Raw genomic sequence first — 21651 nt, forward strand, 5'->3', positions numbered from 1 at the left:
GGTCACATTTTACCCTGTGGTAACAGGAAGGGAACATGAGATTAGCAATGCTATCAGATTACTATAGAATAAAGTCTGGGGGAGGGGCAATTCTCCAAAGAGGGGATAGAGGAAAGCAAGCCAGAGAATCAAGTCTACACTATACTACACTACACTACACAACACAACACAAACACACACACACACAATACTTAAGATCTGTGGATTTCTACAAACACCTCACAATACACTCACTGTGTGATCTCAGCCTAAATACTTCTTTTTCATTCTCCACAACTATACTGCTCACAAAAACTAGGGGATATTTCCAAAAGAATATGAAGCGATAATAAAAAAAAAGCATTTGATTTTTTTTTTATTAAACAAGAATATCAGAAAAGCAAAAGACAAGTCAAAGAAAGTTGTTTGATTATGCAAATGAGATGCAAAACCAACTTTTATTTCATTGGTGAAAATACACTATACAAAAGGCTAAAAATACTGGAGTATCTGCACTTCCCTTATCCCCTAAGTTTTGTGAGCTGTGTATAAAATAAGGTTCCCAATAGGGCCATTTGTAAGCAGTAAATGAAATAATAAACCCAAGATGCTTTGTATCCTAAACATAGAATTGCTCTGTAGATGGTTGCCATTAGTAATAACATTAATCCCCATCTCAAAGACATGGGAACAAAGGCCCATAAAGGTTGTGACTTGCCCTTGGCCACATCCATTGAACACTCTGATGACTGAGATGATCACGACAACAAGTACAAGAGCCTAGAGCCCTGCAGACAGTCTTTGCACTCTGGGAATTATACAAATGATTTATCAATGATGACATCTGGTCCTGAGGGAGAAAAGGCTCACTTTTAGCTGTGCTTAAGGCCAATCGTATAATAATCATAATGTCTTGAGCTGCATGGTGCTTTTATTTTTCAAAGTGTTTCCCATCAATTACATCATTTTACTTTTAAATATCCCTATGAGTCAGGGAAGACATTATCACCATTAGTTGTTGTTCTTATTATTGATTTTTTTTTAATGCTCTGCTTGTTATAGAGCAAATACAGTCATTCCCATTTTTAAACTGTTTGTAATATATTTTTTCATGAATCCTGGTGCTTAGCTTTCCCTGACTTAATTGTAGTCTGCGAATTGAAAATGGCAAACTTCCTTGACAAATGCAGATGGCTCAGGAAAAAAAATCGCTAAGGAGGGGGAGAGTTGGAAAAGCATTTTTACTACATGCAAATGGATTACAAAATCTATGTTTCCCAGTCCTGAACTTTTGCAGAAGTTCAAGTCAGGAGGACCAAAGAATCTGTGAACTAGCTAACACCACAAGCTAGCAGCTGTTCACATGGGTCCCAGGCAGTTGCCAAATGAATGCACTTCTCAATGCATGAAATATTGAAATCTGCCAAATTACTCCAGCTACGTGAAAATGAGTCTTCATCTTCTTTTCTCATTATGCAGAGCTAAAAGTCTAAGCAGAATGGAGAGTTATCATCTGGGTAAAGGTCAGGGCTCCCGGATTCTACCACTCACTTCTGCCACTGACTAGCTGTCTGATGTTAAGAAAATGACACAGGGCTGCTCCACCTGGGGAAAGTACCTAGGGACAGTACCTGGGGAACACATCAAAGGGCCACCACACTCATCCTGAACAGAATTTAGCCAGGTGAATGAAAAACAGAGGCAGAAGATTCTAGATAGAGCAAAGGGCATGTGTGCATTAGCTTTGAGGAAGATGAGGAAAGACCTTCCTAAGCAAAACCTGGGGGAACTGATCGGCCAGAGACAAGATCCTTATCTAATAATTTAGGATAAACAGCTACCATAATGAAAGTCAATCTTTCCTGGGAATTTTACTCTTTTTCTTAAGACCCTCAGTGTGCACATCTACAAAAACAAAGCAGAGAGAGGCTTAGCTGCTCCACTTGCTTTGGTAGCCAAAACTTCTTGAATGGGTCTCTCAAGATTAACAGGGTCACAGTCCATCCAATGTCTATGGGAAATCTGATTTCACAGTCTGGCTAAATCACTCACTAGTCATATGTCTTTGGGAAAATCCCTTAACACTAGGCCTCAGTTTCCCCATTGTTAAATGTTGACAGTTTTAGACCAGTTCACTCTTCTTTTCGACATTCTACATAAGACCAACACTTTAATAAAAGGAGAGTTCTGATGTCACCTCTTGCCCTATGATTTTATGTATTTATCATAAAGCCTGGTTTTATCATCAGCCAGTTACTACTTACTAAAAAAAAATAGAAACACTCCTGCATAAAACTCTTATGGGAATGGTAAGGGAATTGGAACTCACTTATAAAAATCAAGTAGCAAAATGATATAGCTGTTGGTTCACTCTAGCCTGGGCTGTGCTTTGCATGAGAAATGAGCTCATCTTTGAATGTAGCAGATTCTGTCTATTTGGGTAGTGCTTCTAATCGAGGAATATATATTTTCCCTCAATCACAGCAAAACAAATTGTCAGTGGCATATTGCTTTGATATTTCAACCATTTGCTGAATTCTCAGCCCTCCAAAATGTCTTAAACAGAAGCATGAAGCATGAATAGGCCAAACTAGAGAACCCAGTATTTATGAGCCTATTCGAACCTTGTAAAGATTTGATCAGCAAATATGCCAATTGATACATCATAATGTTTTACAACTGCAGTTGTCTTGGTCTATAAAACTTATTATAATTCTGAAGGGATTTCTGCTTTCCTTGTAGACGTTTCTGTTTTACTGCCACCTAGTGATATATATTAGAACTGGCAGCTTTGCTGCAGGAGTTACAGGAGGTGGAAAAGATATTTTAAAAGTATAAGATACAAATTAATGATTCTGATAGGCATCTTTCTCTCCTGCCTCACTCACCTTCTCCATCCATGTAACTCCCTCTACACACACACACACACACACACACAGACACACACACACACACACTCACACTCCAACCAGGCTCTAGTGCTCTAGTATAGATTATGCTCTATAAGAACAGGTCCCAGATCTTTTTATGTTAAAGAACCCTGGTGTTTAATATCTACCAAAACATCAACATCAACTCTTTTACTCCCATTTTTATCCATATTCCTAAAATCTCTACCAGTTGAAATGTAGTACAGACAAGCTTCTAGTCTTTTGACAACAGAGATCCAAAAGTTGTTGATGCAGAGGAACAAGAATTGGTTGCTCCAGAGAATAGTGGGCTGACCCTAGCTGACTTATTGCCTGGGACAAGCACACTGGGATGTTGAGTAAAGCTCCTTTCTAAGACAGCCCAAGGTACACCAAGTAAAGGAAGTAAGAAAAAGCTCCAGGTACAATGTACTGAGTGTATGAAAAAGAAAGTTCCCATTCTACAGTGGCTCTATGGGTTCCCACAGATATACTGATTCTAAGGCCACAAAGTAATTTTGAGTCCCATTAGATCAATGATTTTCAATCTCAGGAAGTAGCATCCCCACAACAAGCATTTGCAGTGGAGGTGGGATGAATATTTCGAGCGCCACAATAAAGGGAGTGAACTTTTAGAATCTAGTGCTCAGGAGTTAGGGTTGAAAAATGGCCTTCAATCAGCTAGAGAGTCCTGTGGAATGAAAACTGTTCCATCTAGAATGCCAATAGTATCCCCATAGAGAAATGTAGCATTCACTTCAAGGCTGAGATAATTCTGTAGTCCTTCTTTTATTCTTGATAAAAAAATTTTCTAAACTCCTTCATGTCAGACCTTGTATTAGAATCTGTAAGTCTAATAATAAAGACACAGCCTCCCATTCATTTCAAAGGATCTCAGTGGATATTCTATGCATTCTCATCAACATACCAACACTGTACTTTTGTTGATTTTCTTTTCTTCCCTTGAGGATATGGTTACTGGCTGGGAAGCTACTTAAAGATAACACAATCTTGCCACAGTCACAGATGAGGGTACCCTCCAGGAGGATGTTGATTGCTGGCCAAGGATGCTGTGGTCTAGAATTTTCAAAGCAACATACCCTCAAGAGACTCTAGCAGAGCTGCATTCGGGTTTTCATGGCGTTCAGACCCAGTAGAGGAAAATAACCGCTCTTTGCTCTTTTGAGTTACGCTTTATCACCTGCTCACCAAACAAGCACTGCTTGTGTCTCTAAGTCTCCCCAAATCATCTCCTTTACTATTTATATCTAGTTGCATACAGACTTGGGTAATGGATGAGATCTCTAAAGTCCAGACAAGCACTGTAATGTCTGTCCTATTTCAGGCTCAATCCTAGACACTCACATGAAATTACTTTATTATTTTCCTTCACCAACTCCTCTCCACCCCTGGAGCGACCCTCATGCAATCCCACTTCTGAGGCCTTACTTACCAGTTCAGCTCATCAGATACTTCTAAATTCCAGTTTAGGTTCAATCTCTAACACCCCTATCACTACATATGAACTGAATTAGCGTCCTTACACATGTTGATTGTAGATAGATGATAGATATACATATATGACAGAATATCACATGTAAAATATTTGACACACATAAGGCTTTAGCAATTATCATGAATACATTTTCAACAACTCTGTTGTTATCAATGTCACTTTAAAAGTGAAGAAACTGAGGCCCTGGCCAGTTGGCTCAGTGGTAGATTGTTGGCCTGGCAGGTGGATGTCCTGGGTTTGATTTCTGGTCAGGGCACACAAGAGAAGTGACAATCTGCTTCTCCACCTCTTCCCTTCCCCCTTCTCTCTCTTTCTCTCTCCTTCCACAGCCATGGCTCAATTGGTTTGAGTGCGTCGGCCTCAGGTGCTAAGGATGATTGGTTCTGTGGGGCCTCTAACTCAGGTGCTAAAAATAGCTGGGTTGTGAGCATGGCCCAAATGGGCAGAGCATTGGCCCCAGACAAGAGTTGCCAAGTAAATCCCAATCGGGGTTCATGGGGAGTCTCTCTGTCTCCCCCTTTCTCACTTGGAAAAGAAAAAAAAGAAAAAAAGAAAAGTGAAGAAACTGAGTCTCAAAAGTCACAGAGTAATTAGTTCATAGGGTTAGGAACTTAGCTCTCTGACTTCAAAACTCAGGTACTTTAATTGATTAAACTCTACCAGCTCTACATTCCACTCTATAAAAAAAAAAAAAGAGAGAGATTTTGAAATGTGAAATTTTCTGTTAATAGTAAATTCAAAATCTTACATATCTCTATTTTGTTTGTGAATACAACCTTGTTCTAAATCATAGTGATTTTTCTGCCAATGTAGCTGTGGTAGATATAACTAGGACTCATCAGCATCCACTCTTTCTCTCTTGCCAGGCTCACAGAGACTATTCTTCTTAGCCCCTTATTTCAGTGGTGGGACTCAGCTGGTTCACACTGGTTTGGCAGAATCAATACCTAATTTTTAGTTGAGCTCAGCGAACCAGTTGTTAAAATGGCACTTGTAATCAGGGTTCTCTCTAAGGTGGGCGCCTGGGCAGCTGCCCAATGTGGAAATCACAAATTTACATTCCTTACTTTTTTTAAACTCTGCACAACAGAGTATTCTAAGTGTCCATAGTAATATTCATTCTGTCCACAGGTGAAAACAATAGCAAGTGAGATGCCAATCAAGAAGCAATATGGAAATATCTTAAATAACAGTTTTATTGTTTTTTTGTGAGGTATTAGTTAATATTTTTTCGTTTATATTTTTAAACTCTTTCTTATAACAAAATCTAGATTTGTGAACTCTTTTATTTTTCTTATTTAAGTATTAAATGCATGAAATAATAAACTACCTTTCGGTATATCGTATTTTTTATACTTGAAACGGTCATTAGGGCAGAGCCGGTTGTTAAATTATTTGAATCCTACCACTGCCCTATTTTATCAGGTAGAGACATGTCACTCATCTGGCCAAGCGGTGAATCACAGAAACAGTGCATATGTGACTTCTAGAACAAAGTACCAAGTTCAAGGTGGATAATCTTCCAAACATTCTTCTCTGGTCACAGCCATTATGGAAGCATGTGTTGAAGTGCAGGTGTCATAGGATCCACAGAGACCAGATAGCTGAGACAACATGTAGAAGATAATTGTCCGGGAGAATAGCCCAAATCCACAACAGAGTTTGCGTGAATGAAAGTAAATTGTTGTTTTGTTGAACCACTGAGATTTAGGTGTTGCCTCTTACCACAGTATAACTTAAACTCTCCTCACTAATACTGTGGGTCAGGTAATTTCATTCATATTGTAAAATAGCACAAACAACTCTCTCAAAAATAATATATGCATTTAATCTGATACTCAAGGTCTTCTACAATCTGGTCCAAAGCTACCTTTCTAATTTTGCCTTCCACCATTCTCCAAATGAAACTAAACACTACTCTTGACCACATTGCACAATTTCTTGCCTTTCCTTTTTTTTTTTTTACCTCTACTTAGATTATCCCCTTTGCACAGCACATCATCTCTTCCCTTTTTACATGTCAAATTACAACCTAGTTTTTAAAGGCCCAGTTTATATTCTAATCCTTCTGTGAAATCTTCCCTAGTCCCATTATTCTGAAGTAAATTTTCTTCCAATTCTTATGTTTATTTCTTGTTAATCCTTTCACTTTTTATCCTGTATTATGGTTATTTATGAGCATACGTTACCTCTCCTCCTGGTAATTGTGAGAGGGACATTTAAATATGACTCATCATTTTCTCCTCAGTAACGCAATCCAGAGCCTTAAAATTATACTCAATAAATATTTAATAAATATAGATATATCAGTCATGTCTATATAGTCAGTTTTATCACAAAATCGATTTAGATTTTTGGGGATGCTGTCAAGAAGCGCTCCTTGTCTCCATCGCTTTCTTTCCTTTTTTTTTTTTTTTTTTTTTTTTTTTTTTTTTGTATTTTTCTGAAGCTGAAAACGGGGAGAGACAGTCAGACAGACTCCCGCATGCGCCCGACCGGGATCCACCCGGCACACCCACCAGGGGCGACGCTCTGCCCACCAGGGGGCGATGCTCTGCCCCTCCCCGGCGTCTCTCTGCCGCGACCAGAGCCACTCTAGCACCTGGGGCAGAGGCCAAGGAGCCTTCCCCAGCGCCCGGGCCATCTTTGCTCCAATGGAGCCTTGGCTGCAGGAGGGGAAGAGAGAGACAGAGAGGAAGGAGAGGGGGTGGAGAAGCAAATGGGCGCTTCTCCTATGTGCCCTGGCCGGGAATCGAACCCGGTTCCCTCGCACGCCAGGCTGACGCTCTACCGCTGAGCCAACCGGCCAGGGCCTCCATCGCTTTCTTACTGCCACCCCCCAAAGAGGGAGCATTGATTCTCCCCAGGTCACCTATGTGGCTAGGGCTATTGAACACTGAAGAGTCTACACCTACATGATGTCCTCCTAGGTCAGGGGTCACCAAACTACGGCCCGCAGGCTGCATGTGGCCCCCTGAGGCCATTTATCCGGCTCCCGCCACACTTCCAGAAGGGGCACCTCTTTCATTGGTGGTCAGCGAGAGGAGCATAGTTCCCATTGAAATACTGGTCAGTTTGTTGATTTAAATTTACTTGTTCTTTATTTTAAATATTGTATTTGTTCCCGTTTTGTTTTTTTACTTTAAAATAAGATATGTGCAGTGTGCATAGGGATTTGTTCATAGTTTTTTTATAGTCTGGCCCTCCAATGGTCTGAGGGACAGTGAACTGGCCCCCTGTGAAAAAAGTTTGGGGACCCTTGTCCTAGGTCATGAAGCACTATTAGGAAATGGAGCAGGCTTCCCCCCCCCCCCTTTCCAGAAGCATTCTGGAATTGAGGGTTTATGGCACTTGGGCTTGGTAGCTGGTAGTCAGAAGACTAGAGCTGGGAGGAGAGCAGCAGTAGTAGCATCGATATTCACAGAGAATTCAGGGTATGGCAGGACCTGTCCTTTATGTATGTTTTACCACTTGCTCTTCCCAAGAACCTATATATAACATAGTGGGTAGTGCATAATCTCTGTAACCACACTGCTTGTGTTTAAATCACAGCCTTACCTCAAACTAATTGTGTGATCTAGGACAAGGTACTTAACTTCCCTCTGCCTCAGTTTCTTTAATTGAGAATAATACTCCCTACCTCATAGAATAATGATGATGATTATAAATGTGTTATAAGTATAAAACACGTAGAAGAGGGCCCACACATGATAAGTGCATAATAGATATTGCTTTGAAAGAGTGATATAGTTATTATCTTCCCTTTACAGATTAGGACACTAAGATTCATGGACATGCAAGTAATAAGTGGTTCAACTGAGACTGGAATCCAAGCCTTCTGGCCTCATAATCAATGTTCTTAATACTTCTACCATACAACCTCTCCGAGACCCTCAGAATCACTGAGCAAGAATGTGACAAAGAAAATCCATTCTTCAATTGGATGGGTGGAAGAATGGTTAAGCAAGATAACTTGTAAGGTTATTTTTTAAAATTTTTATTTATTTACTCATTTTAGAGAGGAGAGAGAGGGATAGAGAGAGAGAGAGAAAGAGGGGGAGGAGCAGGAAGCATCAACTCCCATATGTGTCTTGACCAGACAAGTGCAGGGTTTTGAACCGGTGACCTCAGCGTTCCAGGTCGATGCTTTATCCACTGCGCCACCACAGGTCAGGCAAGGTTCTTTTCAACCTTAAGATTCTGTGATTTCTAAATGTTAACACTTAAAAGCAAGTATGGTTCCTAAAATCTAGGGACCCATGGCAGAGGTGACCAGAATGGTTTTTTGTTGGTTTAGAACTTCTATTCTGAAGTGGCTCTCTAGAAGCTTTTATTTCAACCACATTTTTCCAGACTTCTTTTATTATACTATAGAGGTTAAAATCATATACTTCCAGAGAAAAAGGCAATGCTTTAGAGTTAGACAGAGGTGAATTTGAATCATTGCTCTACCATTTATTTGCTGCAAGACCTTAAGCAAGTTATCCAACATCCTATCAAATTAACCTCTACCAGTTTCCTGCATCTTATAACTTTATGGGTTCTGTCCTTCCCCATAGTGAAGGGGATTTGTACAAGTCAAGTTTCTACTTGATTCTGCTATTATTTCCCTTTCCCCAGTACAACAATTCATTGGTTCAGATTCCTAATCCAAGCTAGGCCAAACAATTTTCTCCTAATAAATGAGACTAATAAGTTTGGGGTTTACTAGTCTCTCAAATAAAATTATATAAACTCATGAATTGTAATGGGCGACTTTCTTTCCCATGATCTGGAGAATCAGAAAACATCAATGTGTATCAGAGAAAAGAAAAAAGGAGACTGATTCACAAAAAGCAGCAGAGACAAGGGTTAGTAAAAGTAAATTCTCCATCTTCTTGACTGTTTCGGAGGCCTAGGTATGTTTCTACACTTGGTTTCCCTGATAAATGCCCCTTTTGTATGAGTTGATGTTCATGGAGTTTATGCTCTTTACCACCAAGCATCCTGTCTAATCCAACACTTTGAGGCCAGATTTCTCATTAGTAGAACACAGAAAATAATATCTCTCTTATAGGATCATTTTTGAAATAAAATAAAATACTACACATGAGGAACTGGCACATGGCAAACCTTAAATAGTAGATGCTATCATTTATTAAATTGTGTTTACTTATCATAATTAGTATTATACTATTACAAATTATCTAACATATATATTTAATATATATTAATGTATTTTTATATATTAATATATTTTTATACATGTATATTTAACATATATTATATTTATATAAAAATATATATGTTAAGTATAAAAATATATCTATACTTAACATACATATTTTTATATATTTATATTTAACATATATTAATAATCTCATACTCTGTGCTAGCAGTGTGCTTAGAACTGGCTATACAATAAAGAAGACATAGAATTTACTATCAACAACTGAACAGGGGAGAAAGATATTAAAACTATAATTACAATTGGAGTGGTAGGTGTGAAGACTACAGGTTTAACCTGACCAGGTGGTGATGCAGTGGATAGAGTTTTGAACTGGGATGCAAAGGACCCAGGTTTGAAAACCTGAGGTTGCTGGCTTGAGCGTGGGCTCATCTGGTTTGAACATGGCTCACCAGCTTGAATTCAAGGTTGTTGGCTTGAGCAAGGGGTCACTCAGTCTGCTGTAGCTCCCCCGTCAAGGCACATATGAGAAAGCAATCAATGAACAACTAAGGTGCCACAATGAAGAATTGATGCTTCTCATCTCTCTCCCTTCCTGTCTGTCTGTCCCTATCTGTCCCTCTCTCTGTCTCTCTGTCTCTGTCACAAAAAAAGAAAAAAGAATGCAGGCTGAAGGTTTAATAAAGAGAGAAGACCATCTGCCTAAGGCATGCTGGGAACAGACAGATTCATGGACTTGGTCACATTTGACAGTTACAAACAGGGCCATGAGGCTGATGTTTCTTTTTTTATATATATAAATTTTTATTAATGTTAATGGGGTGACATCAATAAATCAGGGTACATATATTGAAAGAAAATATGTCCAGGTTATCTTGTCATTCAATTATGTTGCATACCCATCAACCAAAGTCAGATTGTCCTCTGTCACCCTCTATCTAGTTTTCTTTGTGCCCCTCCCCCTCCCCCTCCCCCTCTCCCCCCTTCGCTCCCACATCCCCCCTCCCCCCACCTTGGTAGCCACCACACTTTTGTCCATGTCTCTTAGTCTTGTTTTTATGTCCCACCAATGTATGGAATCATGTAGTTTTTGGTTTTTTCTGATTTACTTATTTCACTCCGTATAATGTTATCAAGATCCCACCATTTTGTTGTAAATGATCCCATGTCATCATTTCTTATGGATGAGTAGATGTTTCAAGCAAAAACAGCAACCTTTTCAAAGGTATGATAGATAAAATTTCACAGAAAGTTTAAGAAACTTCAGGTGACTTGGTGCAGGGTCAATTAATTAACAGGAAGAGAAAAAAGGAGAGATGAAGTTATGAAAGTGAGCAAGAGCCAATCCAAGGAGGCAGAATAAAGAACATTGTATTCTCCTAAGGAGGTAAGGTTGATGGCAACAAACACTTTCCATATACCAAACACTAGTCTAAACATTAGATAACCCCTTTTATCCTTACATGATTGATGGTAGGTATTGGTATTAACCTAAAAGAAATAAAGTTCCAGAAGGGCAAAGTAGTTTGCCTAAATAACACCATACTAAGTGTAGAGCCAGATTTTAGACCCAAGCAACACAACCTATATAAGTTGAAACATGTCTTAGTCAGTTTGGCTGCTATACAAAAATTAAAATTAAAAAATAGATGAACCCTTTGAGTAGTATGAATGTTCATGTATGTCCTCATGCCTCCTGACCATCCAGAGTAATTGGAACTAATTTCATTTTTTGAAAAAAAAAACTCACTCCCAGGGGTCAGCAAACATGAAAAAACTCACTACTCAAAGAGTTAAGTGCCCCAACAAACATTTTTTTTCTCTCAAGTTCTGAAGTCTGGGAAGTCCAGGATCAAGATGCCAGGCAATCTGCTCCCTGGAAAGAGTCATCTTGCTAGTTTTCAGAGGTATACCTTTTTGCTTTATCTTTACAAGGTGGAGAGAGGAAGCTCTGATCCCTTTATTTCCTTATAAGGGCACTAATCCAGTCACAAGAGCTCCACCCTCATGGCCTCATCTAAACCTTGTCCAATTATCTCCCAAAGGTTCCACATTGAGAGTAGAGTGGTGCTTCAACATAGGAATGGAGGGGAGTGGAAAGGAGGGACACAAGCATTCAGTGAATAGCAAAGCGTGCCCCCTGCCCCAAATTCATATGTTGAACTCTTAATCTTCAGCATCTGAGAATGTAATCTTTTCTGAAAATAAGGTGATTGCAGATGTAATTAGTTGAGATCACATGGGAGTAGAATGTGTCCCTAATGCAAAATGACCTGTGTCCTTATCAAAGGAGAAGTTTGGAGACAGACTCATACACAAGGAGAATGCTACATGAACATGAAGGCAGAGATCCACAAGCCAAGGAACTTCAAAAATGGTCAGTGAATCATGAGAAGCAAGGACACAGGATGGAGCAACTTCTCCCTCACTGTTTCCAGAAGGCACCAACCCTGGTGACACCTTCTCAGCCTTCTAGCCTCCAACCCTAAGAAAATAAATGTCTGCTGTTTAATCCACCCCCTTTGCAGTACTTTGCCACTGCAACCCTACCAAATTAATATATTATATATGCCCCCAAATTGGCATTTCTACTCAGTACGCTACACAGTCCTGTTTCCCCAGAGCTATGATAGCATTTTAAAGAGAAAAAAACTTGGCCATATTTACATTCTATTCTTAAATCATCCTATCCTTGCTTATCTTTTTACCTGACATCCCCTGCTAGTCATAAAGATCATTGGTTTGGGTTCTGTATGCTTCTTGTAGGGTGGGAGGGGTGTCATGCCCCCTATTATTTTCAGTACGGCTCCATTTAATATCAGTATTTGCTCCTTCTCTTTTTGGACAGGGACTTCACTGCAAAATGTCTCATTTTTATAGATCTATGATTAAACTGTTCAAAAGAACAGTGCTTTATTGCTTCCTGTTTATAAACTCATTCCAGTTTGATTTATATGGGCAAAAACAAAACACTGGAGTCATTATTTTTTCTCTTCCTTACTCTGTTCGACAGTAAACATAAAATCATGAAGTTTTAGGAGATGGCATTCTTTGGTTTTCTTATTACAGCCATTCATCTTTCTTTGGGGGGAAAAAAAGAGAGAGCTTACTCTATTGGATGAAGATGTTTCTCCGGAATCTTTCTCTAGTGACTCGTAATCTAAAGCTGTTGAATTCAAGGAAGGCAGTTTTAACCACAGTATTTAATCTTATGGAGGCATTTATTGCACAGCTTTTTGTTTTGCCTTGTTTAATATATACCACTAGAGAGTTTCCTAGTTATATCATTTCACAGAGCAGAGTGTGAAGAAGAAAATCCCAGATTAAAAAAGGCCACTATTCCTTAAGTATCCTGTCATAGAATATGCACCCTCTAAGGGGCCTGGAGCCTTAAAACAATGCCCTTGACAACATTAATAGTAATAATAACAATAACAATAATGGTTAACTAACATCCACAGAGGAGGAGTGGAGTACTGACTATAAAGGCTGCTTTTAGAGTCAGACGCATCTGGGTTTTTATTGCAGCCCTGACTCTTCTAGGTAGCTATGCTCCTTTGTGAAAGTGATTTATGTTCTCTCAGCCTCAGATTCCTCATCTCTAAAATGGGATATTAATTTTTTTTATTTCATATCATTCTTGGGAAGATTAAATGAGATAATGAATGGAAAGCACTTAGCACAGTGTCTGGCACATAATAAATATTCACTAAACATTGGCTGCTATTTTTATGAACAAGGACACAATTTATTTGAAGCCTGTTGCATGTCAGGGGCTTTAAGAATGATATCTAACCCTGATTGCAATCTTTAGGATAATTGTTTGTTTCTGCCTTAAAGATAACAGAGTGAAATTGCTTTTTCAAAGTCATTTGACTAGGAAATGACAAAGTAGATTTTGGGGGGTCTGAAAAAATATATCAAATTTTATCTGAATACATCCTAACTGATGAAAGTACAGCACAATGGAAAGCTCCCTCCACTGTCATGTTCAAACTGACATTCATAAACCTTGAAGTCAAGATAAAGTCAAAGGATTGTCTTCAGCAGCAGAATATTAGATTTGATCAAAATCAATTTACTCCTTCAAGCTTTATCACAGAATCTACCGTGACTCTTGAAATGTCACTTAATTAACTGCATCCCATATATAAACTCTATCAACATGAAGTTTAAGAGAATTAGTCAGGTCTCTGAGTAAAGATTAATGAAGCTCATCTCAAAGCAACTTAAGTGATAGGAAAAGGTATCCCTCTTCTGTTTGGGAATGCTAGAATCTCACTTGAAGCACCGCTGGATTCATGATCTTTGCTCTCCTCCCCTTTTCTACGTGGGCTCTATTTTCAACTCTGACCAGCTTCCTCTTCTTCTACTGAAAAGGCAATTTGTGTTGGTGTAGATATTGGCCAACAACCTCAAAACCTCACAGTCTAGTAACCCCAACAGACAGAAGACTTCTTTTTTCTTTCAATATCTGTATACCAGCCATTGGTAAGAACTTTGGCCTACTTAAGTCATACAGTATGATCAGTTCTATTAAGAAATGGATCTTTCAATAGTATTACATTACTTTCCTATATCTGCCATGATAAATTATCACAGAGTTGGTGGTTTATAATAACACAGATTTATTCTCTTACAGTTTTGAAGGTCAGGCGCCCCACATCAGCCTCAATGGGCTAAAGTCAAGGGGTGACTTCTGGAGGCTCTAGAAGAAAATCTGTTTCCTTGCTTTTTCTAGCTTCTGGAGGCCACCTGCATCCCTTAGCTCAAGAGCCCTTCTTTAAATCACTCTACCCTCTTGCTTCTATGTTAAAACATTTTGGAGTCAATGTAAAGTGCCTTTACCCACATTTGCTAAAGTCTTTAGCACAGTAAAAAGTACCTGGATATTTGTAATGTGGGTCTATATTCAAATCTCAGCTCTGTCAATTGCTCCTGTAGAATCTTGGGAAATTACTCAACACCCCAAGACTTATTTTCATAATCTTTAAAATAGAATTAATATTATTATATCTCCTATTTCCTCTTCTGTTGTCAAATCTCCCTCTTTTCTAAGAATATTTGGAATTATATTTAGGATCCACTTGGATAATCCAGGATAATCACCCCATCTCAAGGTTGTTAACTTAATCACATCTACAAAATCTCTTTCACCACAGCAGTAACATTAATAGGTTCCAGGGAGTAAAGAGTAGATATCTGGGGGACCCTTGTTCAGCCCACCACATAGTCCAAGAAGATATGAAAACTGATGCAAACAAATAGTCATTGTTTCAGGCAAAGAAAGACACATTTTATGAGAGAAATCACAAATTATACAAAGAATGGAGAAATCATTTCCAGCTTCTGGGATTTGGTTTGGCTTCTTGACAGATAATTATAATAATGATGATAGCAAACATTGATATTGCTCATTACATGTCAGGAATTGTTTTAAGTGCCTTACTTATATAACTCAATTAATTTCCACAAAAAAAGGCATGCACATTTTACAGAAAAGGAAACTAAAGTATAAAGATGTTAAGTGGTTTTCCCAAGATCACATTGAACAAGAGGAGCCAGAATTTGACCTAAGGTACATATTCTTGATTATTTGAGATGGAACTTAATAAATGAATAGCAGTGAGGGGAATGAGCAAAAAGGTGAAGGGGATTAAAAAGCACAAATTTCCAGTTATAAAATAAAAAGTCACAGTGAAGAATAGCAAACCTGGGAGAAATAATGGGAGATCAAGCCAGAGAACAAGGTTGAAGTCAGGGCATAGATATTAAAACCATGGACAACCTCCATGTCTGACGGGAGCCCTTTGAGACATTGAACTAGAGAAAGGGGCCATCAGAATTGGGCCTTGTGAGGACTGATCTGGTGGCAGTGTGAAGGCTGGACTGGAGGAGTGTCATGGCATTGTGTATACCATAGAATGTGCCTGTGTGTCCTTCCCACTAAACGGAGATCCCTGGAGGGGAGCTGACTGCATTATGCATCTCTGGCTGCGCATGCCAGTAGATAGCACAGTAAACCATACAACGCAGCACAGCTAGAGGGCTGGAGGCAGCTGGTATGGATGCTGAGGCTGCTGCTGCTGATGGGAGAAAAAAACATTTTGGAGTCAATGTAAAGTGCCTTTACCCACATTTGCTAAAGTCTTTAGCACAGTAAAAAGTACCTGGATATTTGTAATGTGGGTCTATATTCAAATCTCAGCTCTGTCAATTGCTCCTGTAGAATCTTGGGAAATTACTCAACACCCCAAGACTTATTTTCATAATCTTTAAAATAGAATTAATATTATTTTATTGGAAATTGTTAACTTACAAGGTAATAGTTATCTGGTTCAAATGAGGGATCTGACATTGATATAAAAAATTTTTTTTGCATTCTTTTTTATTTCATCACCAACTTAACTTTAGGTTTATGTTATGATTTTTCTCCATTTCAAAGATGAGGAAAAGGAATCTCAGGGAAATGTAGGGATTTATTCAAAGCTGTACAATGGAGCAACCTGGATTTGAACCAATAAGTACAAGATTTCTACCTACATGCAAATCTCATAATGGGAAAAGGAGTTTAAGGGAAAGAAAGGGACAAGCATTACGAGAGGTGAGCTACGTGGGCTTCAAGGAAGGTACTCACAGATCATTGAAGAAGCTCTAAAACATAGATTTGAGAAGTCATAAACCAGTCAACAGCCACACAACCTGGGCACTTGTGGAGGAGGGCCCCTGATTCTCCCAGGTGGATAGACACTTGGTCCCCACCCAGCAACAGCCCTCAGCGTCCTTAGCAATCCAGGCTGGAGCAGCCTCCTATCCCGTCCCTCCCCGCCCTGTTTACCCACCCTCAGCTTGGGGTTCCTGGGGAGAGCACCTAAGGACCACTCCTGAGCTACTCGGTGGAGGAATGCAAATTCTGCGGTAAGGACACCCCCTCTGCTCTCTCCTGGGAGAGGGGGCGGGACTGACGCACAGATGCTGGAAAGAGAGGGGATTCCACATTCATAAATTTTGCTCCTTGAAGTTTCCAGACAGCTTCAGAGGTTGCGGTCCCACTGGATGGGGCTACCGTGATAGAGCAGGTTTTAGTGCAGACCGCACACCAAGTGAAGCTGGGGTCTTAGGAAGACACTAGCCTAGCTATCAGACCCCAGTACTGGAAACATGTACTCTCATTCTCAGTGGGACTTGGTTCAAATAACACACCCTCTCTGGGCTTCAATTTTCTAGTCTGTGAAGTAAGCATTTGGATTAGAATGATTTCTAAAGGCGATTCCATCTGAGAGGCTCGGGAAGGGACTAGTCCAGTGTTTCCCAACGTGGGGCCCACGCCCCACAGGGGGGCAATTTGATAGTTAAGGGGGGCAATTTGAAAATGGACTCAACATGACTAACTCTTTCGCCCCGGGCCATTTAAATGCAATGCTAGATATCGGTGCCAAATTTAACAAAAAATGCAATTCTTAAATAATTGCGGTAAATAATTATTAAGTATAATTTCGTTTGACAAGACCAAAATATCAACTGGGTGATTGGCGTCGTCAGGTAAACTTCGTCCTGGGTTCACTGCGGAGCGTGCTGTCTGCCGCGGGGAACCCTGGACGTTTTAAAAACTCGCTAAACAACGCAGTTATTCTCACCGAATTGGCCCATCGCAACTTCTGTAGTGTTTCACATCATTCAGTTGGTGTTAATTTGAAATAAGTGTCAGTCAAAACTGTTGTAAAAGCTCGTTGATTTAATAAATATACATATATATATTGCATAGATATAATTGGTAAGTATTTGATTTTATTTTTATCAATATTAAACTCTTTATTAAGTACTTCTTGCATCGGGGCTAGAAAGCACTAATATTTTATAAATATTATTGGGGCTATAATAGTGTATGCACAACAATTTTAATTTTAGAAGCATAACTTTCCAGAAAATTTTGTCAAGTGGAAAAAATATAGATACCTTTTGATTTGCGGTGGTAGTGTAGTAAATGTGTTATATACATTTAAATAAATATGAATTTTTAGTATACGTTTACTCTATGTCACATTGAATATATTTTAACACATATTTTAATATTAGTTTTTAATTGATCTTATTTTTATTTCTTATAGCCCATAGTAAAATGAGTGGTGCAAGCAAGAAAAAAACTTGTCAATATGCAGAGGATTATTTAAAATTTGGGTTCATACCCACTGTTCATGATGAGCAGATTCCTTTTTGTCTTTTATGCCAGCAATGCTTGATCAATGAATCAATGAAACGAGGTCATCTTGAGGCGCATTTGAAGGTGAAACATAGTGCTCATATTAATTCAGATTTGAGTTACTTTAAAACTTTAAAGAAAAATTTTGAAAAAAGAACAACATTCAAGTCTCTATTTACTGCTCATACTTCAACTAATAATCGTGTTCTTGAGGCTAGTTATCAAATTTCTTTATTCATTGCTAAAACTGGAGAAAATCACACTATAGGAGAGAATCTAATAAAACCATCAATATCAGCATTTCTTAAAACGGTTCTTGAAAAAGATGACAAAGATGTAAAAACTATGCCACTCAGTGACAATTCTTTTAGCAGAAGAATAGAAATGAGTGAGGATATTGAAAAACAACTTATTGAAAAGCTGAAAACAAGAAAATTTTCCTTGCAAATGGATGAATCAACTTTGAGAGACAGTGAGGCAGTATTGATAACTTATGTAAGATATATTGATAAAGGACATTTTGCTGAAGAAATGTTGTTCTGTAAAAGATTAGAAAGCACCACTACCTCCAAAGATATATATAATAAGCTAAAAAACTACTTAGATGTCAATGATATACCAATGAAAAATATAACATCTTGTGCTGCAGATGGTGCTCCCAATATGATGGGCAAGAAAAATGGCTGCTTAAAATTGATGAAAGATGCGAATCCAGAAATGATTCTTGTGCATTGTGTTATTCATAGGGAAAACTTGGTAGCTAAAAACATCTCGCCTGTTCTTAATGAAGTATTACATACAGTAATAAAGTGTGTTAATGCTATTAAAGCTAGTGCCAAATGTGAGCGTCTTTTCAAGCTATTTTGTGAAGAACAAAATGAAGACCATGTGAGACTTTTACTTCATACTGAAGTAAAATGGCTATCTAAAAGAAACTGTTTGAAAAGATTTATGGAACTGTTTGATACTCTTAGTGATTTTTTAAGCGACAAACCTGAAATGAAGTATCTGTTAACAATAGATGGTAAAGCATTTGTGAGTTATTTAGCCGATATCTTTGAAAAACTAAATATATTAAATAAGCAACTTCAAGGAACAAATAAAACTCTTGTCGATGCAAAAGCAAAGATATTTGGTTTCATTACCAATATTGAGTTATGTCAGAAACATATTAATAACAAAAACTTTCAACAGTTTCATTGGCTCCAAAAATGTGAAGTAACTGATACCGCTTTACTTGTTATTGTCAATCATTTGAATATTCTATCGGCTGATTTAAAAGAAAGATTTTCTGATTTAAAACAAATTGATTTCCCAACATGGATGATGCAGCCAATGTTAGTGGATTTGTCTGATATATCAAATATGCAGTATCAAGAAGAACTCACAGAATTGCAAAATGATGAGTCAGTTAAAGCTTTATTTAATATCAAAGGAGCGATGGCATGGCTTTGTGAGGAAACAGAAATCAAATACCCAAATTCAACCAAATGTGCAAGAAAACTATTGCTACCATTTCCATCTTCATTTTTAGCTGAATGTGGATTTAGTGCTGTAAATGATTTATTGGTAAAAAAAAAAAAAGAAATCGGCTGGATATAACACAACATGGAGACTTGAGACTAAAGCTAACCAAATTGGAACCTAATATAAAATCTCTGTGCAGCAAGAATCAAGTGCAAGGATCACACTAAATTAAAATAATAAATTAATATAGAAAAATCTGTATTAAAATTATTTGGAATTTAAATTTCTGTTTTTCATTATATGTTTTGAAATTTTACTTACTGTGTTTTGTTAACAATTTCATAGTGATTTCTTCCTAGAACCTATCATTTATGTTTATTAAGTGAACAAATCAATTTTTAATGTTAAAAATTATGTATGTTACATGGGGGGGGACATAAAAATTTTAGAAAGGTTAAGGTGGGGCATGGCACAAAAAAGGTTGGGAAACACTGGACTAGTCAGTCTGAGGCAGAGTTTACAGAACTAAATTCCCCTTGGCATCAGACCTGTTTAAACAAACAGTATTTAGCTAGTGCAAGATCTCAAGTTCAGATCCACTGACTTGTTTCAAAAGCAGATTAGCAATAACAACAAACAAAAAACCTTCTTTCTTATGTATGGTGTTTCTTCAGATGCATTATTTCATTAGATTCACCCTGAGCTCCTAGAATAAAATTGAAATTATCCAGGTTTTGTAAAGGGAAAACTGAGCATCAGAGCTGAATATAAAATCTTCATATGTCCCACTGAAGTCCTGGTTACCATCCTAACCTCACAAGAATGCCATCTGATGATAGGAGGAAGTTGGCCTCCAGTTGCTCAGTAGACCAATTATGCAGACCTCTTAGATGGGAGTCCCAATGCTGCTAATTACTGGTTATGTGATACTGAGTTAGTTACATAACTAATTCACGCCTGTTCCCTCCACTGTAAAACAAGAATGATAACGGTAATTAAGACTATTTTACTCATGTTTTTTATTGGGAGTGTTAAGTGAGATAATATAGGCAAAGCATTAAAACCACTATTCTTATTGTTGTTATTATGGACAAGGATGCTACAGTTGCCTGAAAAGTTGAGAGGAGAGATTTACTTATTTTCCACCCCAAGGATTTGAGGAGTTCTGAGAAGAATCATGTTTTCAACGTGGAAGATTCCCCATGGGTCAAATGCAATGCCTGTGGTGAAAATCATTGGAAGTAAACACTTTCGGTGCCTTGTGGAGAAGCCCAAGATGTAAGCTTACCATTGGAAAAATATCTGTTTTGCCTGAATGATAATGAAATTGGGGGGAAGGGTTAATCTAGAAATTTACATTTTAACAAGGCTGTTCATGGAAAATTAGGTCATTAAGATGTAACAGTAGAAATAAAATAGTGTTGATAATTTCTGTGCGCAGTTTTCCTGATATTTGTCATCTGTATAATTCTCCATACTCCTTAATTACTTGGGCTGATTTTCCAAATAGATGGGCAATATAAGTATTTAGACATTTATAAATATTAATAGAGTATTGCTGCTTCTCCTCATCAGATTTGTAATCTACTATATGTAGTAATTTTAGGGGGGAAAGGAAGGAAAGTTGTTAGTCAATTTGTTATGAATTAAAGGAGTGGGATTAATAATAAATTCTAAATTGTAAGATTTTTACTTCTTATTCTATACTTCTCCAAGCTTCTCAGAGCAGAACTAAGAGGCCTTTCTTCCCTTCCACGGTCATCACAGCTACATTTAAGGAAGGACACGCATATGTCTCTATAATTAACTAGATGTTTGGCACAGAAAGGTATGACTAGCTCTTCTTTCCAAAGTTGTGGTGGGTCACAAGAGAAGAAGCCCCTCCTTCTTTTCAGGAATCTAATATGTTCTGAAATGAATGGGTACAGGGATGCTTGTCCTTTTAAATAGGGAAAAATTCCCTTTGTCTTATAGGAAGGCGCCTTTTATTTTCCCTACTTATTCTTTAAACTGAGAATCCAGGAAATAAAAGGGTAATTAAATCAGCACAGTAAGGATCTATCTGTACTAGGTCTCTCTCCTTGCTCCTGGTATTTCCTTCATTTGTGGCAGCTTCACATGACATATGTAGTAGATGTTTCTGTGTACAAATTTCCTCCTTTTACAAGGACCCCAGACAATTGGATTTGGGGCCCATTTTACTCTAGCATGGCATCATCTTAACTAATTACATCTGCAATCACCCTATTTCCAAATAAGGTCACATTCTGAGGTGCTGGTAGTCAGGACTTCAACATATAACTTTTGGGAAGTACACACTCAACCCATAAAAACCAGTTTTCAATTTTACAGATGAGATGAGGCAGCTGGGGCCTTGAAGGCCTTAAAGTGAAGCCAGTTATTAAGAACGAAG

The 21651-nt window shown here is 38.2% G+C and overlaps 1 protein-coding gene across 1 annotated transcript in view; it reads left to right on the plus strand.

Moving 5' to 3' along the window:
- Positions 1 to 16442: 16442 nt before the first annotated feature.
- The window catches only part of C3H1orf87 (chromosome 3 C1orf87 homolog), an 82295-nt gene continuing 77086 nt past the window's right edge, over positions 16443 to 21651 (plus strand). The window contains 2 exon segments of the mRNA XM_066264989.1: positions 16443 to 16489; positions 20391 to 20516. Coding sequence (XP_066121086.1) covers positions 20416 to 20516 — 101 coding nt within the window. The 5' untranslated portion in view covers positions 16443 to 16489; positions 20391 to 20415.

This window comes from Saccopteryx bilineata, chromosome 3, assembly GCF_036850765.1.
Source record: "Saccopteryx bilineata isolate mSacBil1 chromosome 3, mSacBil1_pri_phased_curated, whole genome shotgun sequence".
NCBI classification, from domain to species: Eukaryota; Metazoa; Chordata; class Mammalia; order Chiroptera; family Emballonuridae; genus Saccopteryx; species Saccopteryx bilineata.